Below are 23,225 nucleotides of genomic sequence, written 5' to 3'. Positions count from 1 at the left end.
ACAAAATTTATAGTATCTCAAAAGTAAGATAAATTTTTGAAATCTATAAGATCGGATTTAAATTAACACATAAGCTTTCATATAAGAACAATTATTAATGTTAAATAGAAATGTTAGAGACGCCCTGTTTTTTTATTTAAAAACCGGTATAACAAAAAATTTTGATCAATTTATTAATTACTAAGGTGAAATTTTAACGATATATAAATACTCGATATGTACGATAGATATCAAAAACACGTAAGCTTATACAAAGGTGGTTAGTGTTTTTATTTTATTATAAACTTTATAAAAATTCTCATGTTATTCTTTCAACCTTGAAGAAGTACAAGCAACAAGTTTAAACTCATTATTTTTAATACTTCAATAGTTAGACTTTAATATTTCAAATAACGCATGTTTTAGTACTTTTAGACCTTATCAAAAAACAAGTAAGTTAGTACAAGGTTGGTTAGTACTTTATTTTATTATAAATTTTATGAAACTTTGTCATGTCATTCTTATAACTTAAAATCATTATTTTCAGTACTTGTGAAATTTTTTATTCGTGTACTACTAGGTCTTGTCTCCAGTGGATGTCATTTTAATTGGTCATTTTACCGTTTTTGTATAAATGGTTTAGTGTCCAATACAAAGCATAATTACTATATAATTTAACATTAAACAAAATTTAACACTTACAATTCTTGCTTATTTCAAATATATCCATGTTAAACAATTCGTCGTTTTATTTAAGAAATTTTTATTTAGATTAAAGAATTGCAACGAAATAAATTATATTCAAAAGAGACTTAAACAATGTTATTTTTTTAGTCAAAAAAGTAAGAGTCATTAAAAAAAAAGATACACTTCGTTATTTTTTTTTTCTTTTGCTGCTTCTTTCTTTAATTTATCTGTAAATGAAATTGCATAATGTTTAAAAATAGCGCTAAAAATATATAAAACTGTTAAAAGAATAATTCTTTTTGATTAAAATACACAAGATACAAAGAGCTTTACTTCAGTTTGACGGAGAATTTTTTTGTATTTGTAAGTTGATTTGTAGTTGTAAGACTCTCTTGTTATAAAGGGATCCAAAAAGTAGATTTTTTTAGCGTTTAAATGCTGAAAAAAAAATTCTTTACAATAAAAACTGTTTATTAATATTTGTACAAAATTATTTTTACTTACTAACAGCCTCCAGTGTTTATCATTAATTTGAAAAAATGACAATATTGCTTAGTGCATGTAGAGTTTTTCTGTTATATAATGAATGCTTTTAATTTTAGACTAATACTTTTTACTTTACTTTTAAAAAGTTTCTTACCTCAGTTATAAATTTAAGTTGACTTTTATCACAAGGAAGATCAACAAATATATTTTGTAGTATAATCTCTTAAATAAATCCAGTATTATTTCAATCTTTTTATTGAGCGAATGATTCGTATTGCCAATATTCTACAAACATTTTATCAATAAGCACTTGTTTTAAAATATTTCAGCAAATATAAAATACCTACCGCGTTGTTTAGGTAATAACCTAATGTTCTAAGATCCTCTACTAAAATCGCTTTGTATGCATTTGGCATGTATAAAAAACTACAAACCTTTTCACATATACCTTTCTCCATTTATTTTATTAACTGTTTAGAAAAGACTAACGCTCTAAAACTTTAATAAACTAATAACAAGACTAACAGCATTCAAGTCTGCTAATTAACAATACAGAAAATAACTGATGAGCTCATTACTTTTCTCTGCAAATTAAATTTATAAACCATGAAATCCTAAAAAATTAGTGTTAATTACATATACCTTAAAAATATTCTTAACCTTTAAAGAACTGCTCTGAAAATTTAAGACTAAACTTTGTGTATTCAAAAATATTTAAACCTTTTTTTTTTATTCTATCTATCATTGTCAACTCTTTTTTATTAAACTGCATGCATCTTTTAAGCAAAATTTCATTTTCTTGCCTTTCAATCGTCTTAAAAAACTGTTTCAAGATAATAGAAAACTATCTATCCTTATACTAAGAAGCTCTGTTTAAAAAAAATTAAAAGATTACGGAACTTTTTTTTGAACGTCTCTAATTTTTTAAGTATCGAAAATAATGAGTGTAAACTTGTTGCTTGTACTTCATCAAGGTTTTAAGAATAACCTGACAAAAATTCTTAAAGTTTATAATTAAATAAAGTACTAACCAACTTTATATAAGCTTACGTGTTTTTGATATCTATCGTATATATTGAGTATTTATATATTGTTCAAACTTCACCTTATTATCTTATTGTTAATTTAACAAACTTTTGTCATTAAAATATTTTATACTTAATTAAAATAGAATATCGTAAAACTTATTACAACATTTAGTATAATTTTTCTTAATATCTTTGTGTAAAATATAAAGTTTGAAGTTTTAGTGGGCTAGTTGTTGACCAAATAGTTTGTCGTTGTTTATAATAAAGAAATATTACGTTTAATATTTTTAGTTAGAAGTCTCACGATATATTTAAATCACTTAGTTGAGTTTTGCTGCTGTAAAATTAAGTTGCTATTCAGAAGAACAACAGTTTGCTGTCCACTAAACATTATATGAATGTCATACAATTTATTAGGTCAAGGGTCGGCAAGTATTTCGTTGTTGCAGGCCAAATTTCATATATAAAATATTTCTTAGCCGCAATTGTATTTTTTAATCTTTGTTCTAGACCTGAAGTACCTACTGTAACTTTAAAATTTCAATACTTGTTTGTTTACGAGCCGCAAGTTTCAAAATTTCATTGGTCGCATCCCATTTTAAATAAAAAGTGCTCGCTGGTCGCTATTTTCATTTTCATAGGCCGCATGTGGCCCGTAGTTTGCCGAAACGTGTACCAATCAACAAGTTAAAATAAAAAGTAGAATATAATTATCATTTTATTTCAAATATACCAATAGGGAATTTTAAAAGTTCTTCGTACTGTTTTAGAAACTTCTTGTCCCAGTAAGACCAATTTTCTTCATATTAACAAAAAAAAATGATTTTTCTAAAATTCTTAACCTTTTTTAGAGAATACCTCAAGTATTTTAAAAAAATAAAAATTATATTTGTAAAATAAAACGTATTTAGGTTGTTTTAACATTTTGAGTAGTTATAGTTTACAGGGGCGTGTCTAGACTTTTTTCAAAGGGGGTTCACAATTTTTTTGTTCTTAATTTCCCGCTTAAGTACGCATTTCTGAGGTATGCACTGTCAGTTAAGTACGCAATATTTAGCCGAAAAACTCTGTGTTTAAAACACTTCTTTCTGCTTAGAAATAAATAAAAAACATACAAGTAGTAATTGAAAAATATTATATACTTTTATTTATTATACTGTATTAAATTTAGATAAATTAAAACTAAAAGAGCCGGAAAAAATTATACTTATAATAAAAATAATTTTTCAAGTAATTTAATCTATAAAAATTGAGATTTCACTAAAAAAATGGGTAATTTCCTATGATGATGCGCACCAGTAAAAAGCTGAAATTATATTAAATTCAATGTTTTTTTTTACCATAATTTTAGGCTTTAAAAAAATATTTTATAAATGCATAAATAAAAATTATTTATCATAAAAAATAAAACTTATATATTTAATTGCTTTTATTTTTAAAACAAGGCAAATGATTTAATAACTTATATACATTCCTATACTGTAAAATTAAATCAATTAAGTATTTTAGTTTATAACAAATGAATTTAATTGTAACTATGTATTTATATAGCTTTTTTAAAACGAAGAACAATTTTAGATCAATAATATAAGGCTTAAAATATTGATTTTAAGGCTAAAATTATGGTTCAAAAAGACATTAAACACAATATAATTTCAGCTTGAAATTGGTGCGACATCTTCCTAGGTAATTACCAAAAAATGTTTAGGTTTTCTCTGAGTTAATATTTTCAAAAAATCAAGAACCAACTTTGTGGCCATCAGATATACAAAAATAAAACAACTTAAATAAAAGAATATCAAAATACCATTAAATGATAAAAGAATAAATTGCCAGGTGGTGTAGTGTTCTAAAGATAATTTTGAAAACTCACTAAACTGAACTTTTCAAGGTTTAAACCCAGTCGGTTGACACATAAACAAAAAAATATAAATTTTAAAGTACAAAAGCTTCACACAACATTATTATATACAACCAACTTGGTAAAATAAAACTTTAGAGATTAATTGGAAATTCTTTAAGTAAAATTGTACTTACTAGTTCAAAAACATTAATGTGTCAAAAATTATTTACACTAACTAACAATTTATAGTGGGAACTAAGAGCATCATAGTAAAAAGTTTCTTAAAAAAAATGCTACTTTAAAACTTTTACCTATTATGACGTCACAATTTAAAAAAAAATCTATTTCAGCAGGGCAAAAACGAGCATTTTTGTTAAGAAAATTTTTTAATCTTTCAGTGTTATAAATTCAATATTCATTATTCAAAAACTATCAAATAACCAAAACAAAGTCAATAGACAACGTTTTTAGTAATATTCTAAGAATCTTTTTTTATTTTTTTTATTCTTTTTTTTCAGGGGGTTCACAGGAAACAGGAAACCAGTCAAAACACGCTTCTGATAGTTTAAAAGTAAAATTTAACTATACTTGTTCCTAATTTGATAACTATAAAAAAAACTTTCTTTTGCTTTTTTCGGATATTGGAAAATTAATATAAGAAATTATGTAAACAAAATTAAAGTAAGTTTAAACTTTCATAAATGTCAATAATTGAGGTGTTTAACAAGTATCTTTTTTCTACCTATAAATCTTATTTATAAAACAATAGCTTTATTTTAGAAAGTTAGCTTAACAAATGTTTTAAAGCTATTAATAATAAATTGACACGACTTAACAACCTATTTTTAAAATATTAAGTTACTAAGTTAGCGTTATGGTATGTTTTTTATAATAAAAGTAAACATATTTACTTATAAATAAGTTTAAAAAAATAAAAATAATCAGTATTTATTTTGCTTCAGTAAATTGACGGTTTGTTACAGCCCGTCACTTTAATACTATTTTATTTTTATCCAAATAAAGCGAGTAACTTTCAACTAATTTATATCGCAATCAAATATGGTCTCTGCTTACATAAATCTACAATGTAATGTCACCTATAAGTTTTTATCAAATTTTTCTTTGTTGAAAATCATCTTTGATCATTTAAAATAGTTTAAGAAAATAAATACAAACATTATGTTTCAAAGACTTCTGTTATAAAACAAAGTTTCACTCTAGTAGATATATATTTAGTTTTAATTAAGTTCTTCTAGAAATAGAACACAGTATTTTTGAAAAATTTAGGACTTGTACGGTTCTTTTAATTTATTATTATTTTTAGTATTATGGTTATTATCATTATTATTATTATGGTTATTATTATCATTATCAGTATTACTATAGAATAATAATTATTCAACATTTTTATTTGTAAAACTAAGTTTCACCCTTTAAGGGATCTTCAGTTATAATTAAAATCTGAAAAATAAAAGTTAAACAAAACATGGAAGATACTATAAAGGAAAACAAATCAAGTAGTTTAGAAGTTGTAAATTATGTTAGTTAGAAAATTATTCAAGAATTTGAATAGAATACTAAATAAACACTATGGGATTAGGCTTTAAAAAAAACTGAATGTGAAACTGTTATATTCAAAAAAAATCTTAGTGGCTTAAAAATTAAGGAATAAAACAAGCTACTCAGATACTATAATATACAGAAAAACTTTTGAGTATATAAATTGAAACTTACTTATACTGAATGTAAAACTTTTAACTTTAAAAAATATGGGCAGCTTGAAGGCAAAAAACTAAATAAAACTAAAACTATAACAAACAAAGGATTTAAGACTTTACTTTTTAAAAATTACTTATACTGAATAGCTGCTAGCTGGAAAAAAAACTTTAAAATTTGTAAAAAACTTTTAACTCTAAAAAAGAATTATAGTGGCATAGAATTAAAAAAAAGTGTAAATAATTTACGTACTACAATAAATAAAAAGTTTTGAGCCTTAAACATGGAAACTGAATGTACTAGAATTACTAAATAAATAAAAAACTCTACCTTAGGTATTGAACATGAAACTACTAGATTTAAAAACACAAGCAGCTTAAAGTGAATAAATAAACTAAATAAATTACATATTACCATACACAGAGGGATTTAAATTAAATTTGTAACTTCATAGGCTACTAGCTGTCGGAAGCTAAATCGAACTAATTAAAAAATGCATTGAACATTTTTGAATAATATTGCTTCTAATATGATGAAGTAACTAATATATGGTGTGAACTAAGTTAATGCTAGTATTTAGTTTTTATTACGTTATTTAAGTGGGACGAAAAATATTTTGTACTTATAAATGAAAATGAATTTAAGTAAATAAAATGACAAGCAAAACTAGCTAGCAAGCCCTTAAGTCTTAAAGTGAAGTTTTTTTAAGTGTGGACAATTAGCAAACGCTTCGTGTCTTTTATTTAACTTGTTTCTTTTATTAGCTCTGGCTATTTCTAGCTTTTCTAGGCTGCAAGTGCTACGTATACTGTGGATTTTCTTACCTCCCCGATGTTGTGAATGATATTCTATTAAATATTATATTTAATATTTTTGTTTTACAAAAACCAGATGTATTTAGTTTGTTCGGTGCTGTTTTCTTTGTAGGTGTTAAAACTGTGGTTGTGGTTGTACTATCTGCTTTTAAAAGTATTACCAGTGCTCCCAATGTATTCCTTCTATGATAAAACAGTGAAACAGTGGCTTTGTAAACAAAATTTTTATAAATGTTATTCAAGGAACAGGAGTTTTTAGATCAGCAATTACAAGTTGGGGTGTTATTGATTTTGTTTTTTTCTTTATTGGAAATGATATTTTGGGTTTTTTTTTATGTTTTTGTATTATAACTTTGATATTATTCATACAGCTGTATGAAATCTTGCAAATATTTTTATTTATAATTTTTTTGAGTACTTCATTGTTTTTAAAATGTTTATCGATGAGTTGGAGAAATATTTTCCCTAATTTTGTTTTAACGGATTGACAGAAGGGTGGGTTGAAGTAAATGATCTTTCTTGGTCGGTTTCTTTTCTCTTTATTTGAGGATTTTTATTTTTTGAGTATTTTAGCATGTGTTTAAAATTTGAACTATTTAGAGCATTTTGGTATGTGGGTACAGAGTTTAAAACATTTTTTCACTTTTGGAGAGTCTGTTAATCTTTTTATCAACTATTTCTGGGAGTTTTTTTTAATAATTATTGGGTGGTTTGATTTTTTGTTGATATATTTAACATCTGAGTTTTCCTTACGGTATGGTTTGTATTCGTCGTCATTGAGGTTTAGAGTTGTGTCTAGAAAGTCGCATGGGGTTGTGCCGATTTAATAGTTATTTTGAATCCGATTTCGTTAAATAGTTTGATTGTCTTCTTTTTGGTATTTTCAAAAGTTTGGTTATTTTTTCGCTCGGTGATAACTAGGCCGTCGTCTCTATACAAATCGATTTCATTATTTTTATAGAGGGATTTAAGGTGGTTTAGGGCTTAAAGGCCTATAAGGTCACATACGTCTGCGCCAAAAAATGATCCCATTGGTACATCAAACAATGTGTTGTCATCTCTTTTAATCCATGTTTTATTGTTAAATGTTAGACTGAATTGTCTAACATGTGTGTTTGATTAAACTTATGTCTTTATTTTCTATATTAGTGTATGCTCCTTCAAAGCTTATAGCTTTTATCAAGTGCTCATCTTTTATACTTTAGTAAAAACTAACAATGTCAAAATTAAGGAAGCATTTAGTATTTTTATTTTTGACATTACTATACCATGTTATAACATCGTGTGAATTTTTCGATTGTATTAGAGAATATTTGGTTCTTATCTCATTTACTGCTTTTTCTAAAATGGTTTTACTAATTCTACCGCGCTCGTTTTTTCCGGGGTTGAGGACTCTACATTCGATGTTAAAAGAAAAAAAAATCTTGTGATTTTTATAGTTATGAATGCAGCTGAAAATTTAAATGTTTTTTTATTTTTGCATTTTCTAACACATATAATTTTTTCAAATTCTAAGTTTATTTTGTTGATTTAGTCTTCATTAGAAATTTTGTATGTTTTAATTAAGTTGTCGGTTACTAGCTGTTACAAAGTTTTGGGCTTGTCTGATACAAATTTATTTTTTTGTCGGCGAAAGTTATTAATTTGGTTTTGATTAGTAGCTTGTTTAGATCTTGTTTTAGCTTTTTTTTTAAATTTGACATATACAAGGAGAATTTGGTGTTTTTAATGATACCGAATAGATAATTTTCAAAGGGTTTTAGATCATCGCACGCTGGTGCTGATTTGTTTCTTTTGAAAACATCTTCTTCTTTAAACTCACGTGGGCTAATGTCTTCGCTGTTGTAAAAAATAATTTCCACCTCAGTCGGTTGACGAATTTTAAAGTAGCATCATAAAGCTTAATAAGGTATTCCTTTTTATTTGCTATTGGTATGTCTTTCAAACTATATTTGAAGTCTACTTTGTTAATATCTTCCATGATTTGCTTGGTATTGTTCTCTTTACGAAAGCGCTTGATTCAATGGTTAAAGAGCAGTATAGATTTATATATGGATGTATAATATATTCAAATACAAATTTATTATATACATTACCATTATAGGTGATTAGCTTAGCGCTTCATTCTCAGATAATAGATAGCAGTAGGTCTCATGAAATACATATATTATGTATTTATTTTAGTATTTTGCAACAAACTATAATTTTCATAAACACTTTGCAAAGTTATTGTCTTTAAAGTGGCTTCTTATTTCCGTTGTATAGTTTAAAGTGTGTCATATTCCTATAACATAAGTAAGTATTTTAATCAGACTTCTACATTTGTTTAGCGCTATTTTAACAACGTTTTAATTACTTATTTTCTATCTTAGGCTCATATTTTTATACAGTGTAAGATAAAAAAAGATTAATATATTTTTCCTGTTTAAAAAAAAGATTAACGATACAAACTTACACGTTATAAAAAATAATAAAATCAATAGTTCATACTTTTTTTAATTTACATTAACGAGCACACACATTTCATAAAATCTTTCACTACTACAATCGGTGGCACCATATTTATTTTCAAATGAACGAAATAATAAAGTTTTTAGTAAAGTTAAATCTTTAAGAAAAAAGTATGTGGTTTAAGAAAGTAAATCGATTTATAAATATGTTAACCAAGACTTTCTAATTAAAATTATTCGTTTCACATGCATGCATGTACGTACAATGAGTGTTTAAAACTTTAAGTACTTCTTGTTTCTAACTTGCTGTTTGAAAACTATATGCAGCAAAAAAAAAAAACTAAATCCTTTTTTAACTCAGCAAATACTATTTTCATTTGGTAAATTTAATGTTAGTAAAGGCGAAAAAAAAAAGTTAAAGCTACATTCAATTGCAGAAAAAGTTTTTGAAAAGGCCTTTTTGTGTTTTTCCTCGTCCTTAGTACTTTTTTCTTTTCTTATTGACAAAAGTGATAACTTGTCTCCACTATTTTCAACAACTGCTTTTAAAGCTACTTTTTCTTTCTTTATTAGAGAAAAAACCATTTCCTATAATTAATGAACTTTAACTTTTAGACTAACTGAACTGTTCTATCATTAAGAAAAAAAATTTAAACACAATTTAACTTATTTGTATATTATTTAACTAATTGGTCATTTATGGTTCTGCAAACTTTTGAATTTTTATTATTAAAATTTATATAAAAGTTACAATAAATTTATAACGTATAAAAAAAAATTGTTGTTCAATAAAAAAAAGAACTATTTGTTATAAAACTAGCTATAAAAACAACATCAGAATATCAACTGTAAATTAAAAATGTATATACATATACTTTACTAAGTATTATCATAAACATCTAATGAAACGTTCTATGCCCTTTTATTGTAAAATTTTTAAAAAGCAGAGTTGATACAGGTACAACACTTTGATGTTGGTTAATAGCAAAGTTTCGGTTTCTGTCCCTTTTTTACCTTAATTGACATAAGTTGTTTTCATAATAATAATTTTGCTTAAGAAGTTTTATTTAATATAGCTCTTTTTTTTCCAGTAGCAAAGTATGCACAGCATAATGAAAAGTTTGTTTGCCATCAGCTTACATATTAACAGGTATTTTTTATGCAATGTTAAAATATATTTGAAAAGTAAGGATACCTTAAATTCTGTCAACTACATTTAAGAGTTCTTTATATAAAAAAAAACTTACTGCGTGACTGTCATCAGCTTCGATGGATATTGTATTTGTATGACCTACATTTATTTCTATTACAAAAGTATACTCATTATACCTATTTAAATGACATTTTTTTTGATCGAGTATAACAGAAGCTATATTACATAAACTTCTTTCTGATTCACGTAACTTGTAAGACTTCGAACAACTTTCGTCGTTTGGATAAGTTTCACCAAAAAAGCAGTTAATATAATCCGCAACTAGTACTGGTAACTTGCTTGTTAGATCACTTGCCTGAAAAATATTTAAAAGCATAAAAACTACGACGTTTTAAAAACTGGTAACATTTTTGGTGCGCTAAACTTTAGTTGTTAAATTTGATAAATAAGTCTAAAATAGAATTGTAAAAGTAAACGAAGTAATTTACTTATACCTTTTCTAAGTATACAAAATAGTTTGTATTTATACTTAAAAATAGTAAATAAGAAAATAAGATTATTTAGATTTTTTAATGACCAAACAAAGAATATTTCAAAAAATACCTTAAAACTAATAACATTTTTTTATATAAGCACTTTAATCTTAAATTGAGATAATAAAACAAATTAAATATTTTAAAAGTTTTTAAACATAATAATTTTTACGCAGTTTAATCTGAGTCATAAAATATTATAATGATCAAAATACAATTTATAAGATTTACTTTGTTCACTACTGATGCTATTGAAGTTTTTTCAACTAAACCTTCAAGTTCTATTTGAAAACCTGTCAATTGACGGCAGGCTAGTTGGTCCAAAGCTATATCTGTATTTTTCATACATATGTGCATGTATTTTTCAATTACAACAGTCGGTGTAAGGTTTTTCTTTATGTAAGTGTTAAACATTGACGATGAAAGAGATACTACTAAAAAGAGTAAAACAAATAATACACGTTTTCGTGAATTGACAAAAATATTGTTGTATACTGAAGTGATTTTTGATTTGTGAAAAAATACTAAAACGAGTAAAGTTACTATAAAAACAAAAAATAAAAAAAATTTCAAGCCAAAAAATAAAAACAAAAGTTTTGTTGTGGTTATTAGAAACCACAAGCAAGCTACAGGAAATAAAAATATCACAAGTAAAAATTGAAACATAGACATTAACAAACCGTTCATACTAGAAACAGACTTAGCTAACAAGATAGTCAACTGTAACCAAACACATAAAACAGTAATTTTATTAAAATCGTGTTTAATTTGTTTTTTCTTTAAAATATTTGTTAAAGTTAGCTGGTTTCTTGTAAAAAGAAAGAAAATAATAAAAACTATAGCAAAAATTTTAAGTATGGAATGAGTTGTAATACTTATATTGACAAAGTAGAACAAGTTAAACTTATATATGCTATAGTTAAGTAAATTAAAATGACTCAAGTAACTTTCTAAACATATCAAAATGAAATAAAGTAAGATAAAAGGATGCACTGCAATACTGCTAAAAGACCACATGCTCGTGATGAAAGCAATAGCTGATGCTGTACAAAAGTATGGTATTGGTAAAATACTAAAGCAAAAGGGATAAAAAATAATTGTTCCAAATGTGCCGAAAATAAATCTATTAATTGGGGGTGTGTTTTTCAAAAAGAAATTTTTTTCTGCTTCTTCTTTATTAATCAGCTCGTCTACTGCGTGAAGAGAATCAGACCATTCTATAAATAGTTGGAAGTTGTCTTCCTCTAGAAACAAAGTGTATTTGTTTAAAAAACTTCTGTTTAACAAAATTTAACAACAAACTAACGATGTACAGTTTGAAGAGTTGATGTGATCATCATCGAAAAAAGATAAACAAAAGCTACTACTGGTACTAATGTGTTAAAAATTCCAAAATCTACTAAAAAGTGCCAGGTAATGAATGTAAAAAAAGTAATTAGTTGTTGTTGCTGCAAAAGTGTTGAAATTTTAGATTTCCCTGACTTTTCAGCTATCCTTAGTAGAAATTTCCACATTCTTTTAGCAGCGCTAAGCTGATAACTCATTAACTGTGTGTTTAAAATTGAAAGCATGTGTAAGAAATTTTGTTGTTAAATACAATAAAAAAAACGTAAAGGAAACAGATAAAATGACTAGCATATAATGTAATAAAAAAAAAAAATATGTTTATAAAATTAAATTCTGTTTTTCTACTGATTAAATTAAAGTTCGATTTATATAATAACTCGTAACTTGGCAAGTCATATACTCTAAAAAAATCTATTGAGATCATTTAATATCAAGTATAAAAATATCTAGTTACCCAATATACAACATTGTAGCTTAGATCTTCAACAGAACCACCGCTTTCATTGTCAGTAAAAACTTCTGTGTCTGTGGACTCAGATTCAAATGTGTTTTTTTGTATGTTTAGTGAATTTTTATTAATTTTGTTAATTTCCCTTTTACACGGAATGTTACCAGACAAAATACTCTTTTTAATATAAGTTTTAACTTCTTCATTGCGTTTTAAAGATTCTAATTTTTTTCGTCTAAAAAGTATTTTTTAACTATTTTAAAGAAATTATTTACTAACTACATAACAAATAGTATTTTGTGTTTTTGCAAATTAATGTTTATATCATACATTACCCTGTAAAAATTAAACAGTGAAAACAAAGCAAATGTGTAAACTAATTCTAAAGTTGTTTACGTTCTTTGTACTGTTAAATAAAGTTGCATGTTAAATTTAGATTTTAAAAAATTAAATAGCTTACCTTCGATTTTTTCGAGATAATAAAACGTTGTGATCATTCATAACTCTTTCTAATTTTTATATTGTGTTATATATATTAACTTTAAACAATTTTGTAGCAGTCTGAGTAATTTTTGCTTTGAATAAAAAGATTTGAAATAACAGTTTAAACACAGTCGTTTATGAGAATATTTTTTTATTGGTGGGTAAAAAAAAAGATATAAGTTTATAGTGTTTTAGTAGACATTCAAACTTAAATATTATTTTAAAACACATGTGTTTATAAGTTATAAAAAACAATAAAACCTTTAAACCAGCAGTTGTTTCTGAAGCCAATCAAGCACGTTAAAATGGTTTACTAATAAACTTCATTCATGTTTTGTTTAAAAAAATACATAAAAGTTTAACAACAAAAACTCGGCGAGGAAATAAATTAAATTAATTTTTTAAATATGAAAAAAAAATCATTTAAGATAACAAAAGTGAAATAGTCAAACTTAAATTATGTGCTCAGATATTGAAAATAATAAACAGTTATGGCCGCTTAAAAATTGTTACAATATTAGGTTTTCTTTTGAGTAACCCAGATCACCCATAATTTAAACTTGTAGAACTTTTCACAGCTTTTTAGTGATCAATAAAAAAACATAAACCATCATATATCACTACTTATATTTTTGTACAACTTTTAATTATATTTAATTACCATAGTTTTGATTCTTATTAGTGCGCAACCCGTGAAAATTTTTCTAAATCAATTTGTTTTTATTGAATTTTTTGCTTTAGACTTATAAAAAATACTTTTTTTTGTATTTATTAAAACATTAAAAAAAAAATATTATATGAACTTATTAAATTTTTTACAGTTATTATACATTGATAAAACACTAAGTTTATAATACAACAATAGTTTCACTGTTAGGTTAGACAGAATAGATCCTGAATCAGTTTATTACAATATTAATAAGTTTTTAATAATAAGTTATATTTTAAACTTTGAGTTTTAATTAGACTTTCTAAGTAAAAAAATAATTTGATTCTGTAACTTAAAGTTAGGCTCTTAATCTATTAATTATCATTTACTAGAATATTATTATTGCTTATTTTGCCAAAATTTTTGTTTGAAATAATTTTTATTTATTAACTATTATAGAATTTAAATACCTGCGGCCAGCGAATAACTTTTTTCTATAGAGTGTGGTTTGCTGGCTACTTTTTAGAAAAACTGGCCCGCAACTTATAAAAAACTAACTACCACCGTTCTGCAACATACTTGTTTTTTCAGTTTTTTATGCTTGCTACTATTTGACTTACTGTTCCTACCCAAAAATATCAAAAATAATCACGTTATTTAATCCACACAACATGATTTAAAATTTCAAACTTGTTTTAAAATTTCAATTGTTTGTATAGATTAAAAAAATTTTTTAAAGCTAGCAATAATATTTTGACATACTTATACATAAACCGATAACGAATACAAAACCACGGCGTTATTTTTGCACGGGCGTCATTGTTCACGGGTGTCATTTTTGCATGAGTCTTAATTTTTAGACCGTTGAAACTTTTAACTTAAAGTGATTTTTAGTTTTTAAATGTTGGGTAGATTTCTTTATAATGTTGTTTAAATTCCGTTTTTATGCAATAAGTTTTAATGTTAACTGTTTTTTGTTTAAATCTACTTAAGGTTAAATTTTTATCTTTTAATTTATTCTACTTTAGTATAGTCTTAGTTTAATTCAATTATAAACAAGCTCAAGTCTCAGTTTTATTTTTTCATTTAAACTAACCATAACAAGAGCTTAGTCTAATATGATATAACTTTGAATTACTTTCATATTAGAACTATAAGTTGAAAAAACAGCTCTACAAAAGTGACGGACTTTGCAATTGTGAGAACCGTAAAAAAATCACTTATGCAATAGTGACAACACGCAAAAAATGGACGAAACGTGTATAATAAAAATTATGAAAAATTATTTTCCGTGTATTTAAAATTGATTATTTAGCGACAAAAATATAAGCGCTAAAAAAACTTTCCCACAAACAGTTAAATAGTTTTATAACTATATGTGGGACAGTTTCGAGCTTGTTATTAGATACTCTGTTTGTGAGTAATTATTTAAAAGCTATATAAGTGAGTCTAAGATAAAATGTTCATGCATGAAAAAAACAGTATATAAAGTAGAAAATAGTTTGTGGACAATGATTAAAAAAGACAAGCACAGCACACATCACTAGCATTTACTAAAAATAAAATTTAAACAGCTGCTATAAGTCGTTTACACTTGACGCCTTATAAAACAAGGGAAAGGACTCAAGCTTGAGTCGCTTTAACTAAAAGATTAAGAATCAAATGGTGAAAACCGAAATACTAACTTTGAAATTTTGCGAAATTTAATTTAAATTGTTTCGACTTGAACACTACAAAAAAGCAACAGTTACTACTAGCGAAGACTTAATTAAAACGTTGAATTATTCCATCGAAGTTTAAACTAATACTTATTTTACTAGGAGCCAGGTAAAAATCAACTGAGTCGACGACTGGAATAGACAAGAACTTTTTTCCGGCTTTAATGTCTAAGCTAACTGTACTTTGCTTAAATCAAATGAATTTTATTTTGATTAATGTAAAACTGTAGTTTAATAACTTGATAAACATTCTTATTTTAAATTGTATGTTTTTTAAAACAAAAAGTAAAGAGTTAGATTATTTTTTAAAAGCAGATAATATTATTAGAAACAAGAGAGTATTTTTTGAATACTTCAGTTTAAAATTTACAAACTAATCTAGCTCTAACGAATGCAATAGCAATAAACTTAGTTTACAAATATAATTGAAAAGGTTATCTTTCTCATATTATTTAAACTGTAAATTTTATTTCCACAAACATTTATAATTAAAGTTTATGAAAGACTAGAATACTCTTAAACTACAGTTGGAAAATTAAAATTTTATACCATAACTTTTCTACTTTTCCTTACTCTTTATCAAATAATTAAAGCTTAGTTTAAAAGTTATATTTGGTTTGTTTAGGACCGGGTTTCCCTAATATTTTTTTTTAATGGCCCCTTTACAGAAACTTAAAAAGCTATTTCCCCCTCCAACAAGATTACTCAATAAACTACCATTTAAAACATCGACGACTTTTTTTTGTCATTTATCCACAACTCCAGAATGACTAGTGTAAGTTTCCAATCTATCATTAAAAACACCAAAGACCTTTTTTTTTGCCATTCATCAATAACTCCAGAATATCTAGTGTAAGTTTCAAATCTACCATTTAAAACACCGAAGACCTTTTTTTAATGTAAGTTTCAAATTATGACGCCATGGCCCCCTATGGCTCCTTTACTGCTCATGGCCCCCTGAATATCTTTCGTGGCTCCAATAGGGGGGGGGACTTGGCCCACTTTAGGAAATACTTATTTAGGACGACATAATCATTCAAGTTATGTATTAATAGTTTTTTAATTCAAAACCAATAGCTAGAATAGGAGGCTTTAAAGTGTTAGCCGAAATTTTAACATTACTGGTGGCAAAACATTTGACTGCTACATTTACATGCAGTTTTTTGGTAAGACAATTTCAGAGTATTAGTACGCGTTTAGGTAAGGGTTAAAAAATTTAGTGAACAAACTCACACAAACGTATTGAAAAAACTGCATGAACACGAAGCAGCTACAAACTTGGGTAACACTTCGAAGCCTCCAACTAGAATATCCAAAACTTTTACACCTTAAACAATCTTTTTTCTAATAAAGCACGATAAAAAATTGATAAATACTTTGTTTTTGTTTGAAATGATAAAAATTACTGATTGGTTTTTCAATTACTTTTACTGGTCACAAAGAACTATAAAAGTGCAAACCAATGTCATAAGTTATAATGTTTACTATATTTCAATAATTTAATTTATACAAAAGCTTTCAACTCCGAATAATTACTTTTTACTAAAATTTTAGGATTCATTTTTTTCAGAAGCTTCTAGAATTATACAGTTTTATTCAACACTACGTTCAAACTGAATATTCAATTAACGCACTCTAGTGGTGTACGACTCAATAACCGGAAGGTTCTTTCGTAAATAAAGTCCTTAAAACAATTTTTTTAAGCGCCTTTCTTTAGCCGTTCAATAAGCAATATATAGGTAGTAGATTTCTGTATAACACAGGGTTGCCACTTTACCTGGAATTCGACAATTTAGGCAAAAATAACCTGGAATTTGAGAAACTTTGAAAAAACCTGGAATTCTAAACAAAAATCACTAAAAAAACCTGGAATTTCAACAATTTTCACATGTTCAGTAGTAAAATTTTGGTTTGACTCAAAAAATCTATCATATAAATAAAAAATTCTTATTGTCATCAAAAATATTTTTCTATTAAATTACATATTTTAAGTAGCTTTACATTATCTTTTTATTGTTTTTATACTATTTAACACAGTTTCTTACCTTAGACTTAACTTTAAACTAAAAATAGACCCAAAAATGTGTACTTTTAACAACTTGGAAAAAACTAGTGGCAACCCTGATAACAAGCATTTTTAAAAAGAACTTATAAAATAACTGTACAAAGAGTTTTACTCCAATTTTCATTAATTTACTAATACTGACATTTTCAGTGTAGCATTCTTTAAACCTGATTTAAGAACGATAATTGTTTGTATAGAATACCTTACCATATTTTTACTTCTGATGGATTTAAGTGTGTTTGTATTAAGCAGAAAAACAAACTTTACAACGATCATCTCTTTAACTCTATTGTATCAACAATAAAATTAAACATGGGATGAAAACATATTTCCAAAACAAATTTAGTATGCTTAACAAAATAACGAAAACAAAGCACACCAGAAACATTATAAACTAATTTATGTGAAATATTACAAAAGTAAAATACTCTTTTAGTCAAAAAAAATTATCTTGGATGAAAAAAACTTGCATAAGTTGCTACAAACTAGTCCAAATTATTTTTCAATAAATTTTTTTAAAAGTTGCTGGCAGCTTAGTTTACTTCAATCTTAGACTTCTAAATAGCTATACTTTTTTCAAATTTCAAACTGCTTCACTGTTTACAGCTATAAAATAAACATTTTCAGAACAGGGTGGCCGATAGGTTTTGGAAAATTTTCTCTGGGTTTTGAGAGTGCATCTTTTAATGACCGTTTTTAGTAGTAATTTATCTTTAGTTACAACAGGTGTATTTTGATAGATTTAAAGTACTTATACGATAAAATATTACTAAAACTTAATCTTTGTTTTGTTCTGTTGCAACCTGTACTATTATTTAAAATAAATTTGTTCAAAGTCCTTTTAATACCATAAAGTTGAGATTTATTACAGCTGCTATCAATACATTGCATCAGATATTTTTATTTGACTCCACTCTTATTTTGCTCTTAGATTTCTCTTAATCTAAGCTCTATAAAGTTGCATCAGTCAGAAATAGATTCCTGTTGACTGACTTAATATCACATTCAATACAATGGAAATGAAAGTAAAATAATAGTTTCATTAATTATAATAATATTATAACTATTAATTTGTCAATAACTGTTTGAAACATTGTAGTTTATTTTTTTAAGTCTAAAAATATTAAAATTTACAATTTTTATTATATCAAAAGTGTTAAAAAAACTAAAATTGAAAAAAAAATCAGGTTTAATTAAGACTTTTGTACAAAATTCCAAGTTTATTTCAAAACTCCTTAAATTTCAGTTTTTGTTTGCCTAAGTTACAAATTCCAGGTCTTGTAGCTACCCGGTTCAGAAGCGTATAAACCTTTAAGATTTTAAAAGTGTATGTGCAGTCGAGAGTTAGCAACTGTATGTGTTTGTATATATACATAATAAATTACAATAACTTAAAATAAAAACTTAATTCAAGTATTCCAAATGAGTAATGTTATATAAACACAAATTTTTATTTGAATATTCTAATATATTTTTCCCATAACATATTTTTATTAAACTATTTGTCGCTGAACCAATATTAAATTTTCCAAACATTATATTGTAGAAAGTCTAAGCTAAAGTCAAAAATTTTTAAGTAATAATTTAAATTAACTTTAGAAAATTAACAAAATTGATAGTACACAAGTTACCTCAAAATTATTTTCATATTGAGCACTTATCAACTCCTTTTATAATAAAAACTAACAAGGGTTTTTCAAAAAGTTTTAAATTAGCAGGATTCTTTTTAAAATGGTTGAACTAGACAACGTTTATTTTTATATTTAAAACTTCTGAGTAAATGACAACCATGCTGTTAGTAGACCATAAGTGTTTAAAGCTTTTTTTATACTCAAAATATATAAGACTTAAAATTTCAAAACTAGGAACTTAATTTATCATTAAATTTACCAAGATGCTTAGCTATTCTTGGTTGTTGGCTCCTTGAGAAAATTTATAAGACTTAAAAGTTTCAAAACTAGGAACTTAATTTATCATTAAATTTTATTACCAAGATGCTTAGCTATTCTTGGTTGTTGGCTCGTTGAGAGTAAGCTAGTATTAGAAATGTAAGTATAGAAATTATCTATTAACTATTGCGGTATCAAATTGAGAAAAAACATTCAAAGTCTTAAACGCCTTACTTTATACAAGATACTTCATTAAAAGATTACGGCGTTCTACAATATAACTTAAGTCAAATTTAATTTTTGAAAAAACATTTCAAGAGTATTTAGCATTTTTTAAATGTTTTAAATACCAGTTAACACTCATTACGCTGAAGATTATCTAAAAACGTTTATTGAAACTATATTTTGTTTAATAACAGCTAATATTTTAACAGCACAGGAGTTCCTGGCATAAAAACAAATTTAATTTAAAAATATCTTATTTAAGATGTAATTTTTAATATCAACAAGTTTGGAAATATATACTTCATAACTAATAAAAGACAGATGAACTCTGTTAATTTATGTTAGTATATGTTTTGATGTAAAACAATTCAACGCTTAAGTTTTTTAATAGGTTTAAACGCAATTAACTTGCAAACTTATTCAAAAACATGCCTCTTAAAGACTTTATGCATACTAACATCTATCAGCAACAGTTTAGTTAAAGCAAGCAAAACTACTTTAGAAAACTAAAAGCGTAAAACCTTAAACTTGCTTTTTGCTTGTCCTTATTGCTTCTTTCATTAAGATCAAAACAATACATTTAATGGTCGTGGCAAACTCTACAGGTTTAATTTTTCAAGTTATTACAATAACACAATACTTCAAGAAATAATCTGATAAAAAATTTAAACTAAAACAATATTTTAATGTATAATAAAATACTTAGAAACTTTTAATAATTAGTAATAAAACTTATCAAGCAATAATTTTAAGGTTGGTTTTGACCATATGATTTCTAAAAAAAATTATTTAAAACAAGAACAAGCTTAGTTTACTTGAAAACAATATTACTAATGCTCAGGTAGTTGAGCAAATTAAACTAGTGTTAAAAATAGAGTTCTGTAGGAAATATAGCTAAGTTTATGTTTTTCTAAACTCAATTAAAATTTCATTTTGTTCCCTTCAATACTTATTGAACAAGCCTGCTGCATTTTTCGTTTTTTCTGTTTTTCAGCAAATTTCTTAATGTGCTTATCGAGCCTAGAGTCTGTTTTCTTTGATTTTGACTTTTTAGCATGAAATGAAGAAACACCTTCTTCATCCTGGTCAGAGTTTACCTTCCATTTAGGACGTACTACATAATCTCTATTAGAGGGCATTGGGACACGAGCTCTCATAACAAAACCTTTATCTCCTGGCCTCAAAGGAACATCTGACTCACTTGCTGATGTACTTGTTTCAGTTTCACTGTGCTTGCGCTTTTTTGTTGACATTTGTTGCTGATCTCTTTCTTCTCTTTCAGTTTTAGACATACTTCTAAAATTTTCATTCAAACCAAACAATGGCCTAGACCATTTATTAATCAAACGACCAGCTAATTCTTTGTTTTTTCTTATTTCCTTAGGATGCTTAAAAATTAGCATAACAGCTCTACCAACTTTACTTGAACTTAATGTTTCAGCACTGGCTGTTGGGTAAGTATGTAAAACTTTTAACAGCTCTGTTCGTATACTCATATGAGGAAGAGTATAGCCTTGAATTGGTGTTAACCAATCAGAAATAGCACTATAAACTCCCATATCAATAAAAGATTCTTTCATGTCTTGCTTTTTCATATGATCAACAACACGTTTTAAAATTTTCAACTTACTTAGTGCAGGAACTCCCTTTTCTACAGCCTCACGATCTTCATCTGCAGCAACTTTCATGTCATTAAGCATTTGGTTGACAATATCATCAACGTCAGAGATATTAGTACCTCCATCCCTACGCCTTTTCTTTTTCTTCTTTTTCTCCATAATCATGTCAAAATCACTTTTATGTGAACTACTAACATCATTCTCTTCAACTCCTGGATCACTATTATCAGAATCATCATCATTTTCAATTTCAGGTAGTTTTTGCTTGTTGATTCCAGCAGTCTCATTTTTAGTACTTTCATCAGAGCTTGACTCATCATCATCCGACACAATTTTTTTAGTCTTCTGCTTTTTTTCAGCTTCAGCACCATCTTCAAATTCTTCATCACTACTATCACCAAATATAGCAGCCATGTTTTTATCGTCACCATCTTGAGTGGTGTTAACATTGTCATTTTCAGATTTGTTTACATTTTCTACAACTTCTACATCATCAACAAAGTCATTATCTTCATCTGATTGAATTTCTTTCTCAACATCCATGCTACCTCCAACAGTTATTTCAACACCTTCACTTTGATAAACATTTTCAAGTTTTGTCTGATCATCTTCATCATCTTTATCACTTTGTTCTTTTTCGTCAGCAGAATTTACACTTTCTAGATCTACAACATTGTTTTGTTCGTTTGAAACTATAATATTTTCTTCTTCTTCAACAATTTCTTGTTTTTGAACATCATCATCAAAACTAGGTTCTTCATCAGCATTCTGTTCCAATTCTTCTATAACTTCTTCACCTAAAATTTCTTCTTCTTGTAAATCATTTTCATGATTAACTTCCATTTTCAATATTTAAGAATTTTTATATAAGGCTATAACATTTAACATCATTATTTAAACTGTCTAACAGATTTAAAAAATGTTGTTTTAAATAGAACTACTTGGTATTATTACATTATCTACATCTAAAGGGTTTGTACAATTTAAAGAAACTTAGATAAAGAACTTCTTGAATTTTTTGAAAAATTTTTATTATTGACTAAAAATTATTAAAATTTACAGAAAATTAAAGAAAAGCCTCTAAAACTTTCTTTATGTCTCTTAAAATACATAGAATGTGTTTTTGTGGTAAAAGCTCATTTGAAAAAATTTTCTTTAAAAACTTCAAGGCACATTTTTTAAGCAGGGTTGCCACACACTTAGGATACCCAGGATACTTCAGGATAGCTCAAGATATTTTGAACTTTTATTTTAACTCAGGCTGACACAAGATAGTTTTAAGATTTCTAAAAATCTCAGGACAGTTTGTTTATAGATTTTAAACAAGATTTACTTGACTTATTTTGCATAATTTTGTTAATTTATAATCAATTTTTAGCTGAAGAACATGATGTTTATTTATATACCATTTGCAACTTAATATCAATAGATTATTCATTTTGTTTTATAGTTTATAACACAAAGCTTTTTAAAACTATACGAGTTTCATTGTTAAGTGATAAGTTTTTTTTCAAATTTCATTTAAAATTTATCACTTGACAATGAAACTTGTATAGTTTTGAAAAGCTTTGTGTAATAAAATATAAAACAAAATGAATAATCTATTGATATTAAGTTGCAAATGGTGTATATATACGTTCAAAAACCTTCCTATAATAGTAATGATGTTACAAATTTTGAAATAAAAAACTTTTTCAAGGATTTTAAAAAAATCAGGATGACTCAGGACAGTTTTTAATCAATCAGGACAGTTTTTTTTAACTCAAAGAGTAGGAACCCTGTTTAAGGTCCCATACAATTTACATGGGGGTGGTTTTAGAAAAAAAAAAAAATTTGCCTTGCTCTACACTTCTTCAAAACATCTAGTCAATTTTCACTGAGTGTTTTTGTGAAATTTCTCAAATGAAAGTTATTTCTAGCAGAGAATTCAAAGGTAGCCATTTTTATAAGCAGCCTAATGTAATTGTATATATGTATTTCTATAATTATGTACATACTGAAAAAGAGAAGCTTAAAACATATATTGGTCAACACTACATTTTACTAATAGTATAAATGTTTCACTGTTCTATTAGGAAGCGTTATTAAAAGG

General features: G+C 26.0%; 2 protein-coding genes across 4 annotated transcripts; both read right to left on the bottom strand.

Moving 5' to 3' along the window:
• Positions 1 to 9,071: 9,071 nt before the first annotated feature.
• LOC145839496 (wolframin-like) lies at positions 9,072 to 20,172 on the bottom strand. 3 transcript variants are annotated; one of them, XM_082947088.1, is made up of 7 exons: positions 20,036 to 20,115; positions 12,946 to 12,994; positions 12,492 to 12,720; positions 11,997 to 12,237; positions 10,922 to 11,934; positions 10,252 to 10,512; positions 9,072 to 9,592 (listed from the first exon to the last, which is right to left on the bottom strand). In XM_082947088.1, exons 2-7 carry the CDS (start codon positions 12,984 to 12,986, stop codon positions 9,362 to 9,364), a joined length of 2,016 nt encoding a protein of 671 aa, XP_082803214.1. In that variant the 5' UTR covers positions 12,987 to 12,994; positions 20,036 to 20,115; the 3' UTR covers positions 9,072 to 9,361. The 3 variants fall into 3 exon arrangements, with proteins under 3 accessions (XP_082803214.1, XP_082803213.1, XP_082803215.1); XM_082947087.1 differs by lacking the exon at positions 12,946 to 12,994 and having other exon boundaries at positions 20,036 to 20,172; XM_082947089.1 differs by lacking the exon at positions 12,946 to 12,994 and having other exon boundaries at positions 10,922 to 11,907; positions 20,036 to 20,172.
• LOC145839497 (protein IWS1 homolog) lies at positions 20,167 to 22,000 on the bottom strand. The gene has a single exon (XM_082947090.1). The coding sequence runs from the start codon at positions 21,974 to 21,976 to the stop codon at positions 20,435 to 20,437; it is 1,542 nt and encodes a 513-aa protein (XP_082803216.1). The 5' UTR covers positions 21,977 to 22,000; the 3' UTR covers positions 20,167 to 20,434.
• Between the last annotated feature and the right edge of the window lie 1,225 nt (positions 22,001 to 23,225).

The sequence above is a fragment of the Thalia democratica genome, chromosome 6, assembly GCF_965202585.1.
Source record: "Thalia democratica chromosome 6, ktThaDemo2.hap1.1, whole genome shotgun sequence".
Taxonomy (NCBI): domain Eukaryota; kingdom Metazoa; phylum Chordata; class Thaliacea; order Salpida; family Salpidae; genus Thalia; species Thalia democratica.
This window is presented reverse-complemented; position numbering and strand designations above follow the sequence as displayed.